The 27,484-nt window shown below is 41.5% G+C and overlaps 1 protein-coding gene across 8 annotated transcripts in view; it reads right to left on the bottom strand.

The window, feature by feature from the left end:
* CLASP1 (cytoplasmic linker associated protein 1) overlaps window positions 1-27,484 on the bottom strand; it is a 263,096-nt gene that overhangs the window by 218,523 nt on the left and 17,089 nt on the right. For all 8 annotated transcript variants that reach the window (XM_072757530.1, XM_072757533.1, XM_072757532.1 and 5 more), the window contains exon 2: window positions 12,525-13,004. In XM_072757530.1, coding sequence (XP_072613631.1) covers window positions 12,525-12,719 — 195 coding nt within the window. In that variant the 5' untranslated portion in view covers window positions 12,720-13,004. The remainder of the gene's footprint in view (window positions 1-12,524; window positions 13,005-27,484) is intronic.

Below are 27,484 nucleotides of genomic sequence, written 5' to 3'. Positions count from 1 at the left end.
GCCTTTGGCCCAGGGCGCGATCCTGGAGACCCGGGATCGAATCCCACGTTGGGCTCCCGGTGCATGGAGCCTGCTTCTCCCTCTGCCTGTGTCTCTGCCTCTCGCTCTGTCTGTGTGTGACTATCATAAATAAATAAAAATTTAAAAAAATATTAAAAAAACAAAAACAAAAACAAACATGAATCATGCAGGAAAAGAACTTACCTTTTTTCACAAGGTTATCCACAGTCAATAAACAATAAATTGTATCCTGAAGCCTGAAATCTTGAAGACTTCTCAAATTCATCCCAGTCCTTCGTACATTCAAACTAATAGCAAAAACCCCCAACCTGTCCTCCTCCCTAATATGGTTACTCCACTTTGCTTCTCCCCACTCCCTCGGTAATAGTCCATGCCCCCTAGATTACACAGACTCCTAACTCCTAAAGGCAATGGTCCTTCAATGGCTTCCATTGCCCAAGGTCCTACTACCTCACCAGGCTCCTCTACATGGGACCTTGCTCAGCCTCACTAGTGTAGCTTATCTCAGAACATGACCTCCATTAGTGTCATCTGCAACATGCTTCTTTGCAGCCCAGCTGAGCCATCTCTCTTCCCTCAAACAAGAGTCCGAAGGGATGCCTGGCTGGCACAGTCGGTACAGCATGCGACTCTTGATCTCAGGGATCAACACATATTAAAAATATACTTATTAAATATATATATATATATATATATATATATAAATACATTTTTAAAAGAGTCTTAGGGGCCATTCTCCCACAAAGCCTCTAAGGAAGATTAAACAGAGAGATTCCTACCAACCACCAAACATGGCAGGCACAAAGCACTTCCTCTATAACCCCATCTATAATATCTTCCCCCTGAGTCCAAAGCTCAAGCTGGTGAATTCTATCCACTGGAATAGTGCACCAGAATAATACAGTACTGTCTTCTGTTTCATCCATTTTCTATGCTCTGCTTTTTTCCCCCTCCTGCAAAGTGTCCTTTAATATCCTACTAAATCCAGGAAGACATCTTGCTATTATCTGCCTTTCTGTATTCCTTGCACAATCATTATAAAAACTTAAGGCTGACCATCTCTCCATTTCTCATCTCTCCACTGCTGCTAGCCTCAACCAAACTGCATCACATCGTGCATGTTCTGTGTTTACAAATTAAGTTACCTTAAACACTTTATGAACATAAATGTACCTAAAGAAGACTAATTTGAAACATTTTCTTCTCTCTTCATAGTAGTTCCTTTTGGGGATAACTATCAAATTAGATGCTAATTCCTGAGACATAGGATATACATTTCAAAAATATTTGGAGTCAACTAAAGAAGAAATGACAGAATCAGAAAATCACCCTTTGGCAGCCAACATAGTAATAATTATTTTAGGCCAAAATTACCAGTGGATGCTAAAACTGGTAAGTGAAAGTCTGGTGGAAAACTGGGTATTTACATAGTCTCAAAGTTATCTCCCCACAAGACAGCTATTCATTACGAAAGTTGAAAAAAACCCAGCAACCTTCTGAAGCTACCTGGCAAAGACCTCTTTTACCAGGTAAGAGAAAGACACCATGTGTCTCCTGAGAGGATGCAGAGTACACTTGCATGATATTCCTACCTAAAATGTGCAGCCTCAGTCTAATTGTGAGAAATATTAAGCAAGTTCAAATTGAAGGGCTTTACAAAATAAATGCCCTGTGCTCTCCAAAAGTATTGAGAGACAAGGAAAGATTGACGATGAGCTGCCCTGGATTTAAGAAACTAGACAAATGAGAACCAAATGCAACGGGGATTCTGGATTAGACTATAGACCAGAAAACTGTTTTTTGCTGTTACTATAAAGGAGGACATTAGGAGGTCAAGAGGTGAAATGTGAATAAGACTCATAGATTAGACATATCTGTATTTTACAGATCCTAATACTGACTTAAATAACTGTGCTAAGCTTACATAGCAAATGCCCTTGTTTTTAGGAAATACACACAAGTATTTATGAGCAACAGAGCACTATGTCTACAACTTACACTTCCAATAATCTACAACTAATGATAATACACAGAGAGAAAGACAAAACAAATGTGGTGAAGTGTTAACGCTGGGATCTGGGTGAAACATATACGCAAATTATTTGCACGGTTTTTTGAAACTTACCAATAGGTCTGAATATTAAGTTTAAAAAGTATATTATGGGGTGCACCTGGGGGACACAGCTGGTTATCTGCCCAACTCTTGGCTTCTGCTCAGGTTGTGAACTAAGGGTCAGGGGATTGAGCCCCGTGCTGGGCTCCATGCTCCACAACAAGTCCACTTAAGGCTCTCTCCCTCTGCCTTTCTTCCTGCTCACACGTGCTCTCTTTCTCTCTCAAATAAATATATCTTTTTTTTTTTTTTCTTAAAGTATATATGGTCATGAGTCTATGAGGATCAAAGTACTGTTTTATTGATCTTCAATATTTGGGGTTCTTCATTAAGGTAGAAAATGAGTTGCTTATCAGTCACTCAGGACGTAGTTATCTAGAGCAATCACTGTTAACTCTAGAGTGAATCCTGACACTCTTTTCTTTATGCTCCAATAAAGAAATTATTAATATTGCTGCAACATTATCATTGTAAGTAGCACTGCACATTGATTCAGACGTGGGCTCTAAGGTCAGACTCTTCAGATGAAAACCTTGCCTCTTAGAACTTTCTAGTTAAGTGACTTGAGGCAAGTCTTTTCACTTTTCTTACTTAGGCAGTTTCCCAGACTGTAGAATGACTTATCATGTAGTTCCTACGTCACAATTTAATGAGGCAACAAATGCAAAGCATAACAGCTTCCAGCAAATAATGAGCACTTAATAACTGTTAGCTCTTAGTATTAGTAAACATTACCTATGGTGGCCTCATTGTCCGCTCCACCTTCTCACCCTAGCTGTTTCCTTTTCTGTTTTGACACTCAATTTTGGATTTCTTCTATTGTATGTACCCTTATTTAGATTTTAGCTTTCTAAAACAAAGTAAAGTATTAAAAATAAAAAGAAGTGAAGCTCCCCCCTCATAAGCGGGGATCCTCAACCAATGGATTGGTTTTACGGGTAGGGTTTTGTGATGTGGGTTTTTTTTTTTTTTTTAAGATTTTATTTATTTGGCAGACAGAGAGAGCACAAGCACAGGGAACTGCAGAGGGAGAGGGAGAAGCAGGCTCCCCAATGAGCAGGGAGCCCGACGTGGGGCTCGATCCCACGACCCTGGGATCATGACCTGAGCCAAAGGAAAGCACTTAACCCACTATAGCCACCCAGGTCCCCCCCAGGTAGGCTTTAAAATCTCCCTTAGAATTCTAGGCCAGAGGCTGCTCTGTTCTCTGCCATCACCAGTGCAGCACCTCAAGGATCTGTATCCTACTACAAAAGATCCAGGGCCTCTGTTCCAGGAACAGGCCAACAAGACCTACAGGAAGGGATGCCACCCCAGTCCCATGGAAAAGTTAACTTTTCTATTTCGTTACCAATAAATAGCTCCATAGTATCTTCCTTTCACTGACCACATGCTACATGCTGGCACCTTCTGTACACTGGCTCACCGAATGTGCATAATGCTGTGTAGTAGATATCACCAGACACCCATTTTACAGATGAGAAGAGTTACCTGCTCAAAAGTCAAAGTGGCAGAGCTAGGATGAGAATCCAGACTGTTCATACTCAAATCTGAATTATTTCCAATATACTATAATGCTCTTGCATATACGTTAACACATATTTAGGAAGAAACGTCAGTAATTACAAACATCGAGTATATCATTTTTACTTAACGATCCACAGAAATTTTCTTGAAATAACTTTTCCTGAGGTGCTTTTGCTTTTGTTTAGTACTTAAAACAGAGACGGCGATCTTCTTAAAATATAGCCAGAGAGGATTAAAAGTACACTTATTTTAATAAGCACTGAGTAATACATCGAACTGTTGAATGACTACATTGTACACCTGAAACTAATATAAACTAATATAACACTATATACATAGTTTACACTATGTAAACTACACTGGAATTAAAATAAAATAATAAATAATGCATAAATGAATAAATGATTGCCAGAAGCGTGGTAGGGCACAGGGATGGGCAAAATGGGTGAAGAGGAGTGGTGGTACAGGCTGCTAGTTAAGGAAAGAATAAATCATGGAAATAAAAGGCATTCATGGGGGTGGAATCCCTGGGTGGCTCAGCGGTTTGGCGCCTGCCTTTGGCCCAGGGCGCGATCCTGGAGTCCCGGGATCAAGTCCCACGTCGGGCTCCCCGCATGGAGCCTGCTTCTCCCTCTGCTTGTGTCTCTGCCTCTCTTTCTTTCTCTCTGTGTCTATCATAAATAAATAAATAAATCTTAAAAAAAAAAAAAAGGCATTCATGGGGAATATAGTCCACGATACTATAATACTGTTGCATGGGGACAGAAGGAAGCTACACTTGTGCTGAGCACAGCATAAGGTATAGAGAAGGTGAATCACCATATTGTGCACCTGAAATGAATGTAGCATTGTGTGCTGACTATACTCAAACTTAAAAAAAAATTTTTTTAATAAATAAATGTTTCATAAAATGTAAATGCTACAATCAATCAATCAAAAAAATATACCCAGAGAAATGCAGCTCTAGCAACCACTGGACAACACTGCAGGGGAAAAAAATCTGGGAAAAATGAACAGCCCCTGAAAGGAGGCATGGCTTGATGGCAGCCCTGAGGAGACTGCCAGAAAAAGAAACAGAAGTCATCACTTCATCTGAATCCAATAATCTTTCCTGGCTCTCCTCTCAAGGACACAAGGTGAGCAATAAAAAACCTCAATGAAAGCCAAGGTTTTGGTGACAGAGGCCAGGGGAATGAGAGGAACCTCCCTTACCTGTCACACCTCCCCTCCTGCCCATAAAGGGCACCTGAGCTGGGGCAGAGGGAAACACTGCTCTGAAAAGAAGCTTACAGAAAGACTAAATCTTTTATGGCCTCCAGGAGATGGTGCTGCCCAGAGAGGGAGAACAAGAAAGGAAGAGAGGCTTCTCTGAACCCTTAGGAACTCATTCCTTTTGATTCTGCATGGCCCTTTGTAATTCTACATAGGCTGCCATCTCAGCCTCTTCAACTAAGCAAACACTAACATTTCTTTTTCTTCTCCATGCTACATTTATAGACGCTCCTATGATGCAATTTAACAGTTAATGATATCCTATCCTACACTCTGCACTGTCCTCTCATCTGCCTTACCTGCCTTCCCCCACTCCCGCCCAGTTAGACTATAAAGACCATTAGGGCAGAGACAAAGAAACCCTAAATTAACAGAGAACCTGCAAATTTCAAATAAAGAAGCAGCATGGCATGAGCCTTGAGACCAGAGTGCACCAGGATGAAGACTACACACCCAGATGTAGACAGACCTAGACTGCCCGGGCACTGATAGTCACGGTCAGGGCAGGGACTAGGCCCGATGGTCCTGACTAGACACCCAGCCCCCAATGCGGTATCTGGCACATCGTAAGTGCTTCATTACCTTCCCTGTTGCATAAGCACCTGGGGTCAAGTCCCAGAAACCTTAGTTACTAGTACCATCACCTTGAACAAGGTACTTGACTTACTTGAGCATCAGTCTTCCTCATTTGTAGAATGAAATAAAACTACCTTGTATGGTAATCAGAAGGTAAAAATGAACATATTTAGCATATTTCTGGTACATAGTAAGTGTCCCATAACCATGGGGTGTCATTATTATTCTACAATGCTAAATACAGGTCCACAATCACTTATCCAAAACTGGCAGCCAGATGTGTTCTGGAATACAAAATTTTTCAGGTGTGGGGCACCTGGGTAACTCAGTGGTTGAGCGTCTGCCTTCAGCTCAGGGCATGATCCCAAGGTCCTGAAATCAAGTCCCACATTGGGCTCCCTGCATGGAGCCTGCTTCTCCCTCTGTATATCTGCCTCTCTCTCTCTGTCTCATGAATAAATAAATAAAATCTTTAAAAAAAATTTTTTCTCAGGTTTACAAAGGTAGAGTAGTACACAGTTACCTATACAGGATAGGAAACATAGGTAGATAATAGAATCTATGGAGAGAGGGGGGTGGAAATATATATATATACATGTATATACACATGTATACATACATACATACATACATACATATATATATATATATATAGAGAGAGAGAGAGAGAGAACAAAATCTGGGGCAGCAACCCACAGTCAAACATATGAATACTTTTGCAGTAAAACATGCCCTGCACAGGTAAGTATAGACTACAAGTGGTTTCAGAAACGTCAGTTCACTTTGGGTCAAATGACAAATGAAAAATAGGACAGTTAGGAGTTTCAGAGATTCTGGAACTGTGTAGAAAGGACTATGGGACTATATTCACAAAAAAGGCCCTGGTCCCCACTGAGCTCACTGGCTGCACAGGTGCTTGCACCGCAAGGTATGTGGGGCTGCATGTCACTGCACTGCCTGGCTGAACAGAAGGGATCATTAACCAGGGAAGCTGCACAGCATCAGTCTCTCCCCACCCCCTCACACTGCGGGAGCCCCGGGGCCTCTCTGGGTCAGATCACTCTTTCCTTTTATCCCTTCTTATCTAGAGAAGGGGCGGCAATGGGGGGTGGGGGCGTGGGGAATGGGACACAACAGTGGATGGAGGTACATATAAAACTCTACTCTACCATCACTCTCGTTCTTCAAGTTTTAATAAAGGAAGAGATTAGATCAAGAAAGGCAGCCATGTTCAAAATTTGGGGGCTTACTTTTTTTTTAAGATTTTGTTTACTTATTCATGAGAGACAGAGAGAGAGAGGCAGAGACATAGGCAGAGGGAGAAGCAGACTCCCCGCAGGAAGCCTGATATAGGACTCTATCCCAGGACCCTGGGATCACGCCCTGAGTTGAAGGCAGATGCTCAACCACAGAGCCACCCAGGTGCCCCAGGGGTTTACTTTTTTAATGTGTGAGTAATCTAGAAACTTCACACTCAAGAAGTTCACACTTGAACTTCACACTTCCGGTCTCCTTTGGTGTCTCCCACATTCACTGGAACAACAAAGGACACTGTTTCCGGGCTGACCAGCACAGTGAGGCCCTCTGGCTTTCTGATGTATGAGGGCCTTATTTGAATAATCAATTCCTCAATCCCCAAGATGACTATCCAAGGAAGCCCAAAGCCAACTCACAGCAGACGATCAAAAACAGGTTAACAGAACACAAACTGATCCTAATATGAGTCTGAATGAGAGAGGGCTAAAAAAGGCAAGATTTCTCAAAATTCAGATAAAGTGCTCCAAAAACAAACTACACTCTATTTAGCCTATACCAATGCTCTCCCCATCTCAAAAGTCACATGCAAATTATAAGCCTTACTCTTCTACCAGGTGAATCATGAATGATTCCCCGACTAGAGGAAAAGTATTTACAGGGGTGCCTTCATGGCTCAGTTTGTTAAGCAACCAACTCTTAATTTCAGCTCAGGTCACCATCTCAGGGTTGTGGGATCAAGCCTTGTGTTGGGTGCCACACTGGGTACAGAGCCTACTTTTTTTTTTTTTTTAAAGATTCTATTTATTTATTCATGAGAGACACAGAGAAAGAGAGAAGCAGAGATGCAGGCAGAGAGAGAAGCAAGCTCTATGCAGGGAGCCCGACGTGGGACTTGATCCTGGGTCTCCAGGATCATGCCCCGGGCTGAAGGCAGATGCTCAATGGCTGAGCCACCCAGGCAACCCCGCCTGCTTAAGATTCTCTCTCTCTCCCTCTGCTCCTCCCCACCACATTCTAAAGAAAGAAAAAAGAAAGGAGAGGAGAGGAGGGGAGGGGAGGGGAGGGGAGGGGAGGGGAGAGGAGAGGAGAGGAGAGGAGAGGAGAGGAGAGGAGAGGAGAGGAGAGGAGAGGAGAGGAGAGGAGAGGAGAGAAAAAAGGCAGAGAAAGTACTTACACATAGTAGGTGCTTCTACTTCCAGTAGGGGCTGGAAACTATAGTCCATGAGCCCAAGTGGTCCTCCATTTGTTTCTATAAATTAAGGTTTTTTTGGAACACAGCCATACTCATTCATTTGTATGTTCCCTGTGGCTGTTTTGCACCAAAATGGCCCAAACTAGTTAAATTGCAAGAAATCCATACGGCCCACTGAGGCTTAAATATTTACTATATGGCAGACTCTATTTTTTTTTTAAGATTTTATTTATTTATTCATGAGACACAGAGAGAGAGGCAGAGACACAGGCAGAGGAAGAAGCAGGCTCCCCATGGGGAACCCAATGTGAGACTCGATCCCAAGACTCTGGGATCATGCCCTGAGACAAAGGTAGATGCTCAACCACTGAGCTACCCAGGCGTCCCTGCAGATCCTATTCTTATGAGAGGAGCAAAGGCTAGGAAATCAGGGGGACCCATATTGAAGCCCCAGTTTCATAATCACTGGTAGGAATTACCTCATAATTCTGGGTGATGTCAGTTACCTCATACATGAAATCATGGTACCACCACCTTCCTTGCAGGGGCATTGCAAAGATTAAATGAGCTAAGACAGGCAATATCCCAAACACATAGTAACTAAGCAATAAAGGGTAGCTGCTAAACTGCAATTAGTGCCAAATACAAATTCATTTACCAAGGCAAGAAATAATCAAATGTATAATGATTCAAGCTCCAGCCAACCATTTTTTAAATAAGAGACTGTGTTGACATTCATCTACATTCTCTGTGAAGGATACCCAAGTCCTACTACTTTGAAAGCCTAAAATTGTTTCCCTTCTCTCCTTCATTGTAGTCCTCAAAAAAAAAAAAAAAAAAAAAAAAAAAAAATCAAGAAGCCAAGCTGCAAAGTTTTGTATAAAGTGAATCCTTTCAATTCATAATATATAAAACATGTCATATAAAACCTTAAACGCACATTGGGCTCAATGAGAAATCCTGATCTATGATTAAAAGGGGGAGAAAGGGCCTAAAAGGTAAGTTTCCAGATTTTGGTAAAGCAACCCACTACTTGCCGAACAGTCTTAAGCTCCTGAGTTCACTCATGGAATTAATATTCACTGAGCACCTTCTATGTTCCAGGCTCCGGGTTCCAGGTATGCAGAGGGCCTGGTGTCACCACACCCAGAGAGCTGAGGGGGTGCTCAGTACTGTGTAACATTAGAACCATCTTACATGGCCCAGACCACAAAGTCATCAGTATGAAGTTGTGTAAGAGATTAGGGCTTGAAGCCTCCCAAGAGGTCATCTGGTCAAACACTTGCACTCCACAGACAGGTAAAGAGACCTGTCCGTGATCATATGCAACTTGGTAGCTAATCCTGTCTTCCTGACTTCTCTTTACACCAACCTGTCTTCCTTAGAGATGACATCTCGAAGGGTCAAGTCTTAATCGTTCACACTTTTGTGACCCTGAAAACGCTATTCTGAAAAAAACTACCCAATCTTCAAACCTGGGATTCCCCCAGGCAGTGTTATGTTCTTCTGGCTTCCCCCTGAATTCTGTGGGTCTCTGTGATTGCTCCCACTATACCATAACCCTTGGCTTGCTAATAAGTGCTCTCTCTCACCACTCCCCTGGACTAGGAGCTCCCTGAAGACAGGAACCAGTCTTGATAACAACTATTAATATCTGAGTGCTTGTTACAGGGCAGGTGTGGGACAACTTGATATGCTATCTCATTAACTTTTTGTTGTTTAGATATGCACTTTTTTTTTAATTTCTTTTTATTTTTTTTATTTATGATAGTCACAGAGAGAGAGAGAGGCAGAGACACAGGCAGAGGGAGAAGCAGGCTCCATGCACCGGGAGCCCAACGTGGGATTCGATCCCGGTCTCCAGGATCGTGCCCTGGGCCAAAGGCAGGCGCCAAACCGCTGCGCCACTCAGGGATCCCACAGATATGCACTTTTTAATATAAATTCAATTAGTTAACAGATAGTGTATTATTAGTTTCAGAGGTAGAGTTCAGTGACTCATCAGTTGTGATAACACCCAGTGCTCATTACATCACATGCCCTCCTTAATGCTCATCAGTTACCCCATCCCTCCACCCTCCTCCTCTCCAGCAACCCTCAGTTTGTTTCCTAGAGTTAAGAGTCTCTTATGGTTCATCTCCCTCTCTGATTTCATCTTATTTTATTTTTCCCTCTCTTCTCCTATGTTCCTGTTTTGTTTCTTAAACTCCACATATGAGTGAAATCCTAACAACTGTCTTTCTCTGACTGACTTATTTGACTTAGCATAATACCCTCTAGTTCCATCCACGTCATTCACTGCAAATGGCAAGACTTCAATTTTTTTGATGGCTGAGTAGTATTCCATTGTATATTCCACACCTTTATCCATTCATCTGTCAATGGATGTCTGGGCTCTTTCCATAGTTTGGGTATTATGGACATTGCTGCTATAAACATCAGGGTGCAGGGGCCCCTTCGGATCACTACATTTGTATCTTTGGGGTAAATAACTAAGTAGTGCAATTGCTGGGTTGTAGGGTAGCTCTATTTTTAACTTCTTGAGGAAACTCCATACTGTTTTCCAGAGTGGCTACACCAGCTTACATTCACACCAACATACACTGTCTCGTTTAGTGCTCATCATAACTCAGTTATCCCAAAACTGTAAATGAGGGAACTGAAGCCCAAAGCTGAAGCCGAGAAAGGTTAAGAGAGCTCACACAGTATAGCAGACTTCATGGGTTACTTATGTAATATCCCTATTACCTGAGTCCCATCCCTAACTTCCTCCCTCAAGCCATAAGATATAACACGTGAGTTTTACATATTAACGTAAGTATGGTATTATTCAGATGTCTGATGTTGCACAGTTGGTATATTATGGTCAGAGCAGAGCTCTTTGTTTCATTAACTGCCCTTAATGGACTGGACACTTAGGGAGTGCTTGTTCACTCATGGAACAAGTATTTGTTGAGCAGGAGTCTAATAGTACTCAAATATCCCCCCTCTTTCACATGGCCATATGCTTCACTCAAAGGAGGTTGGACTCAAGATTAGGAGGTCAAGCATGATGATGGAAAACAATCATGGGCACCCATCTATTTTCCAGTGATGCTGGGATGGCCATGCAAAGCAATTCTGGACAATCTGATGTAAAAAGGTCTGCTGGGGAGCTTCTGAGAAAGGTTTCCCTCCAAGTAAAGGACACAAGCAGACAGTCTCCCTGGACATTGCCTTAGCTACTGTAGACTTCTTAAACTCTTAAAGACAATTACTCAATCTCCTTATAGCAGTTTTAAGCCAATGAGTCAGTCTTCAGTTACTCTCATCCAAAAGCATTGCACTGTGAATACAGAGTGGTGGAACTGTGATTCCATCACAGACAGGGTGACTTTATAGCCCTCAACAATAGAACAACTAGATCCTCTACCACCTCTCATGTCTGTAACACTTCCATCATCCAGCACCAAGGCCAAGCACATAAGCAGCACTTGTAACCCTCAGCTAAATCAATAAATAGATGAATGAAACCGAAATTAAGCTTGACTTTCAAAGACAGGATAAATTTTATATGCAATTTTAAGTAAAATATCAGGGTCCTAGGTAACACCCTTAAAATCTGCTGACTCTTAGATTAAGACCAAGGTTTAATGCATTTGGAAAACAAGAGTCTATACCACAGCAAAGAAATCTAAAAGTACCAGTTTCCAAGTCCAAACTTATCTCAGCTGAGCCAATGAAAAAAGCACAAGAGATACTGTTTTCTGTGAGCCCCTTTCCCAATGTCTATATTACTTATTAGAAGACATGCCAATGCCCAACTTTCCATCCCCATCTTGACCCAAAGAACCACCCTCTTGGCAAACAAAGAGAGAGAGGAGGGGGACAGGTACAGAAAATGATACCTCTTCAGTACAAGTCCAGTCTAGCTTTTAGTCATGAAAGCTCAATCTTTGAATGGTAAAATGGTCAACCTTCACAACTCATTTGGGTCTTAGGACCCCTCCCTGCACCCCCTACCCACCAAAGGCACATGCCCACCTTGATCTTTAGAACCTGAAGGATATCCTCCAGGCCATTACACATAGGTCACAGAAGAGACCTAGGCAACTCATACTATCTCTGGCCAAGTACCTAGTCTGACTTCAAAACAGTGATCTGAAGGTAAAATGCTCCACATGTTATTGCCAATTCCATCCCTCACAGGAAATCAGCAAAGATATTTGCTATTCATGAAGGGCCACTCACCAACATCTCCTGACTCCATTCAGTGCAAGATATAACACTCACTTTAACTTCAAGGCTGCAAATGATTGTAAACTTTCCAACATAAAAGCCTCTCTTTATCTGTTCACTTGGTCTTCTCTCAAAGTGCTAGAGCATAAGGATTTTTTTATCTCCAACAAGAATTAAAGAAAATCCTACTTGCTCCAGAATGAAATGTCCAAAAGTCTCAACCCGAGTGAGCAATCAGCAATCATGTTGATTGCTCTCGAGTTTTTTTTTTTTTTTTCATAAGGACCAATTCTGACCCACCGAGGCAGCCCAGCTACCTACTCAAGTGCCTTCTAAAGCACAGCTTACCTTGTAATTGCTAGAGTTCACCCAAGAGGTAGCAAGCCCATCCACAAGTTTATCTAACATGGTCTGGTCATGTTCAAGGTCAGCAGACTTCTGTTTGTCTGAGAAATAGTCTATAAGTTCTTGGCCAACCTGCAGTCGTTTCCCCACATCCTTCTGCAACACCTGTGCCAGGCAGGACTCCATGCGAGGCTCCATGGTGGAATTCAAATCCAGATCCAGCAGAAGCTAGAGGGCAGTCAGGGTGACACCCTCCCAGGAAACGTACCCAGGAGGCTGCCTCTTTGTTTGCTGAAAGTTACTAAGAGCCTGTGTTTCAAAGATGCAATCCGGGGAATGGCAACAATGCACCATGTGTGTCTGAAGAGCAGCTGGTAGGATATTAAAAGTCCAATTTAAATAACTAGTAGGAGATAAAGGAGTGAGTAGCTGAGTGAGGTTCTACTATTGGGTCTGAAATTCTTCATAATTCAGCAGTCCATTCTGAAAAGGGAAAGAGAAGAACAAATCAGCACAGATAACATAACATCCAAATGTTATGAAACATTAAATCAAAGACAAAGCAGTCCATGCTGCAGAATCATTTATAATCACAAGTGGACTGAGAAGCATGAACACTTGGCAACCATATCAGAATAACATAATTATTATTTTTATCAGGAAGAACATGGATGCCCAAAGCAAAGAGCCAATGGGCTACACAGTTGGTAGGTTGATGTTTTTCACAACTTTCCAGCTTGTAAATGAGCCAGTCACAAAAACAATCTTCTGCTTCAGTTAGCATATTTATTTGTAGCTTGAATTTTGCTTCCCACCAAAAACCTAACACCACTCTGCGTGTGAATGACTGAAGGTACTGTTGCTTATTGAGTTTTCTTTAAAAAAAAAAAAAAAGCAGTACTGGAAATGGGGCGGGCTCCACAGAAACACCACTGACCAAAGTGGCTGGCCTGGGAGCCTGAACCAAAGACAGCACCTCCATCAAACTTCAGGAGCTTTACAACAGAGTGAACAGTCATCCCTGCCTCCTCCTCCTTCCAACAAAGAGAAGGGAGCGGTGGGAGGGGGAAATGGGAACAGGCTCACATTCTGATCACTCATGGACAGTATTCTTAGCTGATGACAGCCTGGTGTTTTGTAAGGCAAAATACATGATATGGGAAAGCTGTGCCAAAACTGTTTTCATTAGACAAACTGAACAATCTGAACAGTTAATCTATAGCTGCTGGAACAACTGTACACATCTACTTCTTACATCCAATTTCTTCTCTTGATTCCCTTCACTCCAACCTAAGCAGACCCAGAGAAAACCTGTCTAAAGATGCAGCACCTACCAGACACTGTACTAAATAGAACTGCTCCTCACACCAACAGTCAGTCCGAGCTCTCAGGGGTTCTAGCAGCAAATATGAACCTTATACACCAAGTAAAATGACAAGTCTGTGCAGAGTAATTCTTCCCCTTTTTAACATCACCTCATCCATCCCTACTCTCAGGATAAAGAGCACTGTGTGCTTCCCAAGTTCCAGAATCAGAGACTTCTGACACCAACAGGAATCATTTAGGTCGAGTTATTCAATGAGGAAGATCCATTTTCAAAGGTCCTGACACACTATTACCTATCTTCTACATGCATGGGGCTGGGGACAGGACGGCATTCCAGAAGACTATCTCACATGGCAGAGGAGATGGCTGCTTTCCAGTCACTTCCACACCCTGGCCTGGAACTGGTCCCTCCTTTATAAGAAGGATCTTCAAACATATAAAAGCAGCTATTACCCTTCATTTCAATTTGGAATCTGAACAAAATATTCCCAGTTTCTTAATCAGCTCCTATGTTGGTCTCAAAGAAGCATCAGTGATACAGGAAGGTTGGAGAAACAAACTAACAGAACCTTTTCTTTCTTGGCCCAATATTAGCCCAAGAAGCAAATCAAACACAGGTGGGCTTGTGGATTAAAAATGGAAGAAAAGAAGCACAAATTCTTTGCTTCTTTTCCCCTACCAAGGCGGAGCCTTAGTCCCCTCCAACAATGACCTGAGGTTGCCCCTGTGACCTGCTTTGGCCAGTGGCAAATCAGCAACTGCAAAAGGAAGCAGGAGACTTGATAGACAAGCACAAGAATTCGCCCTCTTAGAATGCTGCCCTGGGCCTGCCACATGGTGAGGAAGCTCCTGGAACCTCCTGGAACCAAAGAGGTCATGCAGAAGAGAACCAACATGCCCCAACCGACAGCCAGGAGTATGAGTTCATTAGGGACACTCAGCCATGTCAGTCATCATCTGACTGCCACTACACAAATAAGTCTAAGGAGACAAGCAAAAAAACTACTCAGCCAAACAGCGGAATAAGGAGAAATAATATTCCATTGTTGTTTTAAGCCACTGAGTTTGTGGTGGTTTGTTATACATTGGCTGATAAGGGATGCACTCCACCTTCCCCTAAACATCTGTCTTTCATTCCCAGTGAAAAGAATCTCCTATCCTTTAACCCTTCAAGGGATCTAAATTCAACAGATCCTAACCAACGATGATAATCACACAATATTTGAGCATCTACTTGATGTGTCAACTTCCGTGCTAGATGATTTATACACTATCTTTAATTCTCCAACCAACTGTATAAAGCATTGAAATTCCTATTTTACAGATGGAGAAACTGAGGATACTGATTTTCCATGGCCACATGGCCAATTAGTCGCCTCTCCCAACATTCCAACCCTTGTGGCTATAAGCCTGGCCTTCTGCTCTCACCCAGGGAAAAGAGGTCAGACTTCATGCTCAGGTAGGAGGCAACAGACAAGAAAACAGTCTCCAACGCAGGGAGAGGAATTATCCTGTTCATTCAAGTCTCTACTGTAATTTTTAAAATATGTATTATAGGGGCAGCCCCGGTGGCACAGCGGTTTGGCGCCGCCTGCAGCCTGGGGTGTGATCCTGGAGACCCGGGATCGAGTCCCACGTCGGGCTCCCTGCGTGGAGCCTGCTTCTCCCTCTGCCTGTGTCTCTGCCTCTCTCTCTCTGTGTCTATGAATGGATAAATAAAATCTTTAAAAAAATAAGAATAAAAAAAAACTAAAATATGTATTATATAAAAAGCCCCCCCCTCCAGTTAGAACTAAGATTTCTAACAAAAGTATATGCTTCTTGAAGGTAAGTATGCAATAAATGCTTAACATTCTCAAAAGTAGGTCACAAATTCCTATGTACGGATTCCAGAGAATGAAAGACACTAGAAGCCCCAAGGCATTAAGCAGACTGAATTCTCTCTTTTCTCCTTAAATTCAAAAAATAAAAAGTAACTGATAATCCTCTCTTCTATTTATTTTTACTAAACTGGATTTTTGGGGTACCTTTTTTCCTATGCTCTTGAGCATTTTCTCCATCTCTGCTTTCAAAAGCATTCAGGGAGTATCAATCACATGGTCCCAATTCAAGAGGTACCAAAGTGCAAAATCTCCCTCCCACTCCTGCCCCCCAGCTGCCCAGTTTCCCTGCCTAAAAGAAAATAATGTCCCTAGCTTCCTGTGTATCCTTTCAGAGATATTTTTAGCGACCCAAGTAAATAAATATGTGTCCTCCTCCCTGTATCCCCCAGGCATTTCCTAAACCAACAAGAATACAAGCAAAATTTCATATAGCAACAGAATTATAAAAACATTGTATTAAAAAATGCAGAAAATAGAATATAAACAAACAGGAGGAGGAGGTAAAAATCTCTTTCTTGCAGCCACATCCTGTGCAGGCTCTCTACCAGGAAAGAGTGCAACAAGGAAACAGGTCTAAAGTTAACCTGGAACCCACAGTCCCAGAGGTTACCTGTAGCTGGACCAAATAAAAACCAGGTCTGGTATGCATAAGGCATAACTGGAAGGTACTGGGACACAAGAGTAAACAGGACTTGGCCCTTGCCCACAGACAGCTTATGAAACCAGCACAGTTATCTATTCACAATCCAACCATCAGTTCTGAAATCATCATTCCGGAGAGTGGCATCATACAGGTGACTACCTGACAGCACTATTAACATTAGAAATTACTCAGGGGGCCCCTGGATGGCTCAGCTGGTTAGGCATCCAACTCTTGATTTCAGCTCAGGTCATGATTTCAGGGTTGTGAGATCGAGCCCCGCATCAGGTTCCATGTTCAGTGGGGAGTTGGCTTGGGATTTGCTCTCTCCCTTTCTCTCAGCACTTCCCCTTCCCTCTTTCTCTAAAGAAAAATAAATTACTTGAAATGTTGGACTGAATTAGTCACGGGGATGAAAGCTACAGCATAGGGAATACAATCAACAGCATGGTATGCAGAGAGATGGGAGCTATACTTATGGTGAGCATAGCATAATGTATAGACTGGTGGAATCACTATGTTGTAAATCTGAAACTAATGCAACATCGTGTATCAACTATACTTCAATAAGAAGAAAAAAAATTACTCAGAATGTAACACTACTTCTAAGTTTTCAAAAAAGTTCTGCTTATATAGGTATTCCAAAATAAGAGAAATAAAAAAATGATATAAAAGGTAGGTACCTTAGAATAGCCAAGTACCTTTCCTCCTCTTAATTTATCAGTCTAACTGTTCTCCTTTAGCAAGATCTCACCATGAAAGCCATGGAGTCAACTAGATATTATTGTATCAGGTCCTATAAAAAAGGTCACATTCCAGGTATATCTACAAAAAATGCCCCAAACTCCTCTAAAACTTCTCCTCCCCAACTGCAAAGGGCCCTTCCACTCCCCAACATTACCACTGTTCTCTGCCTCCAGTAGAGTAGTTAGGGTCCAAGCTCCACAACCTTTTCCTGCTACATCATCTTGGTCTATGCCGCTGGGGGAAAAACAGTTAAGAGGTCAAGACAAAAGTCCTATAGTCATTCTCCTTACAGTACCCAGGAAAGCAGAAATTAACACAGCAACGTTTACCAGAACAATAGACCAACTCTGCTAGGGACCAACAGGAAGAAGTTAAAAAATACCAGCTTCAACAAGAATGAAGAAACACACAATTAGAGAGCCTGAGGTAATGAAAAGAGCAAAAAAGTCAAGAATCCCAGCCTCTAGTCTTGACCTTCACTTCCTGAGCAGCACTGGGGAGAATACTACTTCTATATTCATTAAATAAGATGATGAATGGAAAGGGTTTGTTTGCACAGGGCACTTTTTTAAAAATCAGCTCCTGGGACACGTGGGTGGCTCAGTTGGTTAAGTGTCTGCCTCTGGCTCAGGTCATGATCCTGGGGTCCTGGGATGGAGCCCGGCATCGGGCCCCCTGCTGAGGCAGGGGGAAGGGAGTCTGCTTCTACCTCTCACTCTGCCCCTCACGCCTGCTTATCCTCTCTCTCAAGTAAATAAAATCTTAAAAAAAAATAAAAATTAGCTCCTGGCAGCCCTGGTGGCTTAGCGGTTTGGCACCGCCTTCCGCCCAGGGCATGATCCTGGAGACCCAGGATCGAGTCCCACGTCTGGCTCCCTGCATGGAGCCTGCTTCTCCCTCTGCCTGTGTCTCTCTCTCCCTTTCTCTCTCTGTGTCTCTAATAAATAAAAAATCAAAAAAAAATTAGCTCCTATCTTTATTCTCTTAATTATCATAATTATTATTGGCACTCAGGTGTACAACTACAGAGTTTATTAACAATGGAGGATGGGGGAAGGGTGGGAGAGAACAAAATTAACTATAAACTCTGCTTTGGAGACTTCTCCATAAGAGAAGTTACAAGTAGAACCATTTTTACCTAGTGGTTCAAAACACTAATAATATTTCTCATAAATCTGTGGCTTGGCTGGGCCCAGCTGCAAGGTTCTTCTACAAATCTCTTCTGGGATCATTCATGCCACTGTCGTCACCTGCCAGATTCATTCGGGTTCAAGAGTGACTGGCATCACTCACCTAACACACTGACTGATGCTGGCCACTGGCTGGACCTCTTGCCATATATGATCTCTAACCACTGAGTAACCTAGCCTTCAGCTCACTGCATGGCTGTTAGAGCATTCCAAGGTAGGAAAGGAGGAAGGTGCCAGGCCTCTCAAGGCCTAGAATCTGGAACTTGCAAATCACTTCTGCTACCTTCTGCAGATCAAAGCAAGTCATGAAGCCAGCCCAGATTAAGTGTGAGGAAATGGACTCTACCAATTAATAGGAGGAGTTGCAAAATGTTGTGGCCATGTTTTTCAATCTAACACATAAGCATTCAATGGATACTCTGCAGAATGGATAAATGGCTAAATAGATGGGATGAATATATTTGTATTCTGTTTAGCCATTCCCAGGCTAATCTCAATTACTTTTATTGATTCATCGAATATCACAACTCACTACAGAAAATACAACAGAAATAACTATAATCAATGGCTTGACTTGAAAATGCTTCCAACTTACTTGGAGAGAACAAAATACACAAAAAGCTTGTCACAAACACAGGGTGCACATGAGATTTCACAGGTGGAATATTGCACCAAGTAAGGGGTATGAATAAGAACTGTGGTAATTCAAAGAAGGGATGGTGGAAGAAGCGTGCTAAGGTGAGACAGTGATATACCTGTGACATAGGTGGGCATCATTATTCCCATTTCAAAGATAAAGGAATGAAGCTCAGAAAGACTCAAAAAACAAAAAACAAAAACCTGCCCAGAGTTTCAAAGCTACCTGAAAACCAAAGCTGCCTAGCCTTAAGTAAGGTCTGTATTCTTAACATTATACTACAACACTCTACGACCACCACATTGGAAATCCAAAGTACGAGAACTTAATCATTGAAAATGGTAAACAGCCATAGCATGTGGGGCATAAGTAGAGGATTAGGAAACAAGAAATCGTATCACAAAGTAAAGAACTTAGGAAGCTTTAATAATATAATATTCCATATCATAGTACCAAGAAGGACAATTTAAACCAGCAGCACAACAAAATGAATAACCACATCGAAAATCTCCCTGGGAAAAAAAAAAAAGAAAGAAAAAATCTCCCCGGAAAATATGTAGAAAGCAGTCATAATACTTTAAAAGTCAACTTCGGAAGCCAGAAATTAGCAGAATTTATTCACATTAAGTCAAAAAGCAGTGTGCTTCTCTCAGTAAGACAACCGTGTTTGCACTGTAATTGATTTTTACAATATGGTCTGATCCACCCTCTGCCTTGCCCTGCCAGCAATAACTCTGTTCTCCCTCTACCTGTGCCTTCTGTTCTCTCCCTTGCCCCCTTGCCCCCTTCAGCCCACCCACTTCAGAACCAATACATCATCTCAGTGAACATTTACTTTGCGCGTGTGACATGACCGGCAGGTACCGCACTAACGACCGGAAATCACAGAATGTCAGGCTTGGTCAGGGCCCTTGAGGAAGAGCCCACTGCCTGGAAGATGCCAACAGCTGCAACACTATCAGGAGAGTCCTAAGCAGGATGTTTTTAAGAAGGTGCTGCAGGTGGCAGAGAAAGGAGACAAAACACTGCCTCAGGAAAGAAATCCCAGTGGGAATTTCAGGGCTAGGGCAGAGGAGCTCACACCCTGCAGTTGCAGTGCTCACTGTCCCGGCCAGCCCCTGAGCCAGCCCCTGCTTTGTTCATTGGCCTGCAGTCACTGGCTCAAGGCCTGGGCCTCCAGCCTCCCTGTCTTCCTTCTTCCCTGCCTCAGCACCCTTCAGTGGCCTCTCCAGCCATCTTGGCCCTGTAACCTTCCAGGTGTCTGCTCTCAGGTATCAGCAACCCCTCCTCATCTCTCAGCTCCCTGATGTTCTGCAATCCCACTTTCCAACCACAACTGCCCATCTTTCCGGCTCTTGTGCTCAAGCACATGGTCCCAGTCTTCTCAATTCCATAAAACACCTTCCCTATTTGACCTTCCTTTTAGTCTGGATTTGATTCCACGAGAGTGTTAAGACCTTGAAACCACCATCAACTTTCTCTCCCTGTGATAGTTGCCTAGTAAGTCCAAACCTTGGAAGAACCTGACACACTTCATCAGGTGCCTCCTCATGCCTGCAGCCAACAGTCCATCATGCTGAAGGGAACACACACCTATGTCTTTCTCTGTACACATATTAATCCCTAACTTCACAAGGTATCCCAAGCCAGCATCCCAACTCGTGTTCTCTAGTAAGTTTGCTCCACCCTTCTCTCCAAAATGCCTTTCCCATCTTCTCCCCCAGGGCCCATGTACCCTGTCCTGCAGCCTGCACTCTTCTCCCTCCTAGGACATTCTGTTCACCCAGCAGCCCCTCCAATTGGAATTCACCTGCAACCACTTACTGGTGCTGCTCAACGGGATCACAGATGAATTCCATGCTGGCAAATCCAAGCAAAGCTTTTCTGTACTTCGCTAACTCCATCTCTCCACAGCATAGCAAAGCTGGCCACTTCAATCTTCCTGAAAAACTTCCCATTTTCATGAAAACAAATGATCATGCCCTCCTGTTACTTTTCTGGCTGCACTTACTGGAGATTCTCTAATCATCTATCTGCTCTGCTTCCAGAGCTGCTGAGGGGCTCAACCCGACGCCTCTGACCTTCTAAAACACTCACCCTCTATTCCCATAAATTTAAAAACTGCCTAAACTGCTGATTTCAAATCGGTAACTCCAGGGAATCTTGTATGCACTGGCCCCACTCTTGTTCTTCCTTTTAACTTCAACACTGTCCATATGCCATGTGGCCTGGCTGTAGGCCTCAGGGCTTCAGCCTAAAGGTCACCTCCTCAACAAGTCCTTGGAAGGGGCCCCCATCACTGCAGCCTGTTCCCTTCCTTCAAAACACCCGTGATTAAGTTGTAATTCTTTCGTATGTTTGTTTACCTATTTGCTGTCTTTCTATAGGACTGTCAGTCTTAGGAAGTTGGGGATCTTGTCTGTTCACCTAATGCCTATAACCATGCCTGTCACACACAAGACACTTGAGAAATGCTTGTTAAGTGAATGAAGTTATATTAGAGCTGAAGAATCAAGTCACTGGCAATCATTAATTGAGTTCATTTTCTTCTTGGGCAGTAGTAGTAATTGGGGACTGCAGAAGTTAGGAAGAATGTAAAAAACATTCAAATAGGGATGCCTGGGTGGCTCAGTCAGTTAAGCATCTGCCTTTGGCTCAGGTCATGATCCCAGACGTCCTGGGATCCAGCCCCACATTGGGCTCCCTGCTCAGCGAGGAGTCTGCTTCTCCCTCTCCCTCTGTCTGCTGCTCCCCCTGCTATGGTCTCTCTTTGTGTCAAATGAATAAATAAAATCTTAAAAAAAAAAAATCCCAGGTGAAAAGAATGTGCAGATACGTATGGACAAAGCACAAACTCAAGAGACTGGCTTGTCAGGAAAACCAGCAATTTGGAAAGGCCAGAGCACTGGCTCCCAACCTGTAAACACTAACCCCACCTCTGAGATGAAAGCATACAGTTATTACAAGAATGCCTGAGCATTCTTCCAAACACACACCGAACATTATCCATGAACTGACTAAGTCTTCATGTCCACAATTTTTCAAACTCATTACATACAGTTATGAGTTCTTAAATGCAAAGATAATGTAAAAAGTAATTCAAAAATCTTACTTTTAGTTTGATCATTTTTCTCCATTAATTCTAGAAATTCCACTTATATAGAGCTTTGTGGTGCTAGACACTAAAAAGAGCTCTTAACCTCAAAAAATCTGGAAATAACCAGTCAGACATAGAATAGAAAGACTGGACACAATATCTAACAGTCATCTGCCAGCCCCAAAGTCAAAAGACCTTCATTCAGGGAGCTCCACACAAGTCATCTATGAACAGCATAATCAGGAGACTTTACCTAGGAAAGATCATTAAAATCTGGAATTATTCAAGTGACCACAAGACCATAAGATTCTGTGGTGGGGGAAAAAAAAACAGAGTCAATCTCTTTCTCTTTCTCTATCTCAATCATCACCCCAGTATGAACAATAATTTTACTACAGTGAAGTCAGGACAAAAAGCAGCTATAACGTATAATGCAAATGCTCAGAAAGGAATAAAAAGGTTCACAATATTACATTAAAAGGGCAAGACAAGGGCAGCTGGGGTGGCTCAGCGGTTTAGCGCCTCCTTCAGCCCAGGGCCTGATCCTGGAGACCCGGGATCAAGTCCCACGTCAGGCTCCCTGCATGGAGCCTACTTCTCCCTCTGCCTGTGTCTCTGCCTCTCTCTCTCTCTCTCTCTCTCTCTCTCTCTCAGTGTGTCTCATGAATAAATAAACACAATCTTTTTAAAAAAAAAATGTTTATTATCTCAAAAAAAAAAAAAAAACACCACTCACATCCTTAGCAGTCACTCCCCAAATCCCTCTCCTAAACCAATGAAAACCAATAATCTACTTTCTGACTGAATGGATTTGCCCATTCTGGACATTTCAAATAAGTGGAGTCATAAAATATGTGGCCTTTTGTGTCTGGCTCCTTTCAGTCAGCACACTATTTTCAAGGCTTATTCATGTTATAGCATGTATCAGTACTACAGTCCTTTTTATTGCTAAGCAATACTCCATTGTACAGATATACCATGTTTGTTCATAAACATACCTGTTGACAGTTATTTGGATAGCTTCTCCTTTTTGGCTATTATAAAGAATGCCGCTATGAACATTCCTGAACAAGTTTTGTGTGGATATGGCTTTAATTTTCTTTGATGCACAAATAGGTTTTAACTAGAATATAGACATGGTAGCTATATTTAACTTACCTCTTGGAAGAACTGCCAAACTATTCTCCAAAATGGCTATACCATTTTACATTCCCATAAGCAATACGTAAGGGGGCTCCAATTTCACTACATCTTCAGCAACACTTATTGTCTATTTATTACAGCCATCTTAGTGGGTGTGGAATGGCATCTCATTGTGGTTTTGATCTGCATTTCCCTATGACTAAGGATATTGAGCTTCTCTTCATGGGCGTGGCCACTTGAACATCTCTGGAGAAATGTTTAATCAAATTCTCTGCTTTTTTAATTGGGTTGTCTTTTTACTGTTTTTTTTTTATAAATTTATTTTTTATTGGTGTTCATTTTTTTTTGTCCTTTTACTGTTGACTGTAAACGTTTTTATATGTTCTTGATGAAAGTCCTTTATTAGATACATGATTTCAAAGTATTTTCTCTCATTCTGTGGAGTGTGCTTTCACTTTCTTTATGGTGTCATTTGAAACATAAAGTTCTCAGTTTTGATGATGAAGTCCATTTTTTTTCTTTTGTTCCTTGTGTTTTAGACATCATACCAAAGAAATCATTGCCTGTTTTACAATGAAAAAGAAAATATTGCCTATTCCAAGGTCATTAAGATTTACACCTGTTTTCTACTAAGAGTTTTATAATTTCAGATCTTACATTTAGATCCATGATTAATTCTGAATTTATTTACATATACAAATGAGGAAAGAGTCCAAATTAATTCTTTTGCATGTGGATATCCATTTTTCCTGGCACCATCTGTTGAAAAGACCATTCTTTCAAGGGTACCTGGGTGGCTCAGTTGGTTGAGCAGTGGACTCTTAGTTTTGGCTCATGTTAGGATTTCATGGTTCTTGAGACTGAGTCCTGTGTGGAGCTCCACACTCAGCGGGGAGTCTGCTTAAGGATCCTCTCTCTGCCCCTCTCCCTATGTGCACACACCTTCTCTCATAAATAAATCTTTAAAAAACGAGAGAGAGAGAGAGAAAGGAAAGGAAAGGAAAGGAAAGGAAAGGAAAGGAAAGGAAAGGAAAGGAAAGGAAAGGAAAGGAAAGGAAAGGAAAGAAAGAAAAAAAAAGAAAGAGAAGAGAAGAGAAGAGAAGAGAAGAGAAGAGAAGAGAAGAAAAAAGAAAAGAAAAGAAAAGAAAAGAAAAAAGAAAAGAAAAGAAAAGAAAAGAAAAGAAAAGAAAAGAAAAAAGAAAAGGTAGGTTCATTCTTTCCCCAGCTATCTTAACATCTTTGTTGAAAATCATTTGGTTATAAGTTTAAGGTTTCACTTCTGAACTTACATTCTAGTCCACTGATGTATAAGTCTATTCTTGTTATCAATACTAGACTCTTGTTCCTGTTTTTGGTTTTGTTTTGTTTTTTAAAGATTTTATTTATTTATTCATGAGGCACACAGAGGGAGAGGCAGAGACATATGCAGAGAGAGAAGCAGGCTTCCCGCAAGGGAGCCTGATGCAGGACTCGATCCCAGGACCCCAGGATCACTCCCTGAGCTGAAGGCAGATACTCAACCACTGAGCCACCCAGGCATCCCAATACTAGACTCTTGTGATTAACTATAGCTTTGTAGTAAGTTATGAAAAGTCCTCCAACTTTGTTCTTTTCTTTTTTCAAAAGATTTTATTTATTTATTCATGAGAGACACACAGAGAGACACAAAGACACAGACAGAGAGAGAAGTGGGCTCCCCACAGGGAGTCCGATGCGGGATCCCCAGACCCGGGATCATGCCCCTAGCCAAAGGAGACACTCAACCGCTGGGCCACCCAGGCGCCCCCAACTTTGTTCAAGACTTTTTTGGCAATAGGGGTCGCTTGTATTTCCATATGAATTTTAAGAGCAGCCTGTCAGGGGATCCCTGGGTGGCTCAGCGGTTTGGCGCCTGCCTTTGGCCCAGGGCACGATCCTGGAGTCCCGGGATCGAGTCCCACGTCAGGCTCCCAGCATGGAGCCTGCTTCTCCCTCCTCCTGTGTCTCTGCCTCTCTCTCTCTCTATGTCTATCATAAATAAATAAATAAATCTTTAAAAAAAAAAAAAAAAAAAAAAAAGAGCAGCCTGTCAATTCCACCAAAATAGCCAGCTAGGATTCTAAGTGAGTATACCAAAACCATAGATCAATCTGGGAAGTACTGCCATCTTTCACAATATTAGGTAATCTGAATCTGACTCATGAATATACGATGTCTTTCCACTTATTTAGATCCTTAATTTCTTTCAATGATGCTTTATGGTTTTCAGAGTATAAGTTTTACAATTTTTTGTTAACTTTATTCTATTTTATTCTGTTTTTATAATTCTTTTTGTAGCTATTGTGAATGGAATTGTTTTGTTAGTTTCATTTTTGGACTGTTCATTGCAAGTGCATAGGAATATAACTGTTGTTTATTTTTTTAAGATTTTATTTATTTATTCACGAGAGACACAAAGGGTGGTGGGCAGAGACATAGGCAGAGGGAGAAGCAGGCTCCATGCAGGGAGCCTGACGTGGGACTAGATCCCAGGTCTCCGGGATCACACCCTGGGCTGAAGGCAGTGCTAAACCGCTGAGCCACCTGGGCTGCCCCTGACTGTTGTTTATTGATCTTACATCCTACAATCCTGCTAAACTCCTTTATCAGTTCTAATATGATGCTCTACATACAAGATCATGTCACCTGCAAAAATGATTTTACTTCCTTTCCAATTTGGATGCATTTTCTTTCTTTTTCTTGACTAACTGCCCTGGTTAGAACCTTCAGTACAATGTTGAATAGGAGGGGCATAAAAGGACATCCTTGTCTTGTTCCTGATCTCGGGGAGAATGCATTGTGTCTTTTATCACTAACCTGGACATCAGCTGTGGGCATTTGGCCTTTATCACATTAAGGAAGTTCCCTTCTATTTCCAGTTTGTTGAGAGTTTTTACCTGAAAAAGTTGTTGGATTTTGTCAAATGCTTTTCCTTCAGCTACTGAGATGATAATATGTTTTTTTTTTTATCCTTTATTCTATTAAATGGTATATTACATTGACTTTCTGATATTAGTACCTTGTATTTATGATATAAATAAATCCTACTTGGTCATACCATATAATCCTTCTGATACACTGCTGGATTCAGTTTGCTAGGAATCTGTTGATTTTTTACATCCATATCAATAAAAGATACTGGTCTGTAATTTTCTTGTGATGTCTTTGTAAGGCTTTTGTAACACAGTAATAACATGCTCGAAGCATTCCATCCTCCTCTTTATTTTGAAACAGTCTGTGAAGAACTTGCATTTGGTGCATATGGAAGAATCACCAAGTGTGAAGTCATCTGAACCTGGGCTCCTTTTTGTGAGATGTTTTTGTTCTCACCTTCTTCACACTTATTATTGATATTATCAGATTGTCTGTTTTTCTTGAGCCACTTGCAGTAGAGCCTCTCTAGAAATGCCTAATTTCATCTAAGTTATTTAATTTGTCGGCATGTAATTGCTCCTAGTATTCCCTTACATAATCTTTTTTATTTCTGTAAGGACAGTAGTGATGTCCTCTCTCTCATTTGATTTTATTAATTTTATTAGTCTCTGTTTCTCTTGGTCAGTCTAGCTTAAGGTTTGTCAATCTGTTTATCCTTTCAATTTTTTTCAACTTTTTTTTGTTTATCTTTTTCAATTCAACTGAATTTTCAAATTCAATTTTAAATTTTCTGTTGATTTTCACTGCTATTTTTCTCTATCATTTATTCCTAATCTAGTCTTTATTTTTTTCTTCTGCTTGTTTTTGGTTTAGTATGTTCTCTTGGTAGTTTAAGATGAAGTTTAGATTATTAATTTAAGATCCTTCTCCTTTAATGTATTTGAAGCTACAAATTTTCCTCCTGAGCACTGCTTTCATTGCATTCCCTAAATCATCGTATGTTGTTTTATTTTTGGCATGGAGTACAGCAGGTGCTCAATTAACATTTATTGTTGAGCAAAGAATGAATTTTGGTTTTTTTAAATTGTGGTAAGTTGTACATAGGACTGACCATTTTTACCATTTTTAACTGTACAGTACATTTTAACTGTACAGTACAGTGCTATTAAGTACATTTTATAATTTTCTTTGCATTTTCCTCTTTTACTCACTGATGATTTAGGACTATGTTATTTAATTTCCACATATTTGTGAATTTCCCAATTTATCTCTTATTTATATCTAATTTCATTGTATTGTGACCAGAGAGAGAACATAATTTGTATGATTTTCATCCTTTTAAAATTTATTGAGTCTTATTTTATGACATAACATATGATCTATCCTGGCGAATGTGCCACGTACACTT

Source organism: Vulpes vulpes, chromosome 5 (assembly GCF_048418805.1).
Source record: "Vulpes vulpes isolate BD-2025 chromosome 5, VulVul3, whole genome shotgun sequence".
In the NCBI taxonomy this organism is placed as follows: domain Eukaryota; kingdom Metazoa; phylum Chordata; class Mammalia; order Carnivora; family Canidae; genus Vulpes; species Vulpes vulpes.
The sequence above is the reverse complement of the archived record's forward strand: the minus strand, read 5'-3'. Positions and strand labels throughout refer to the sequence as shown.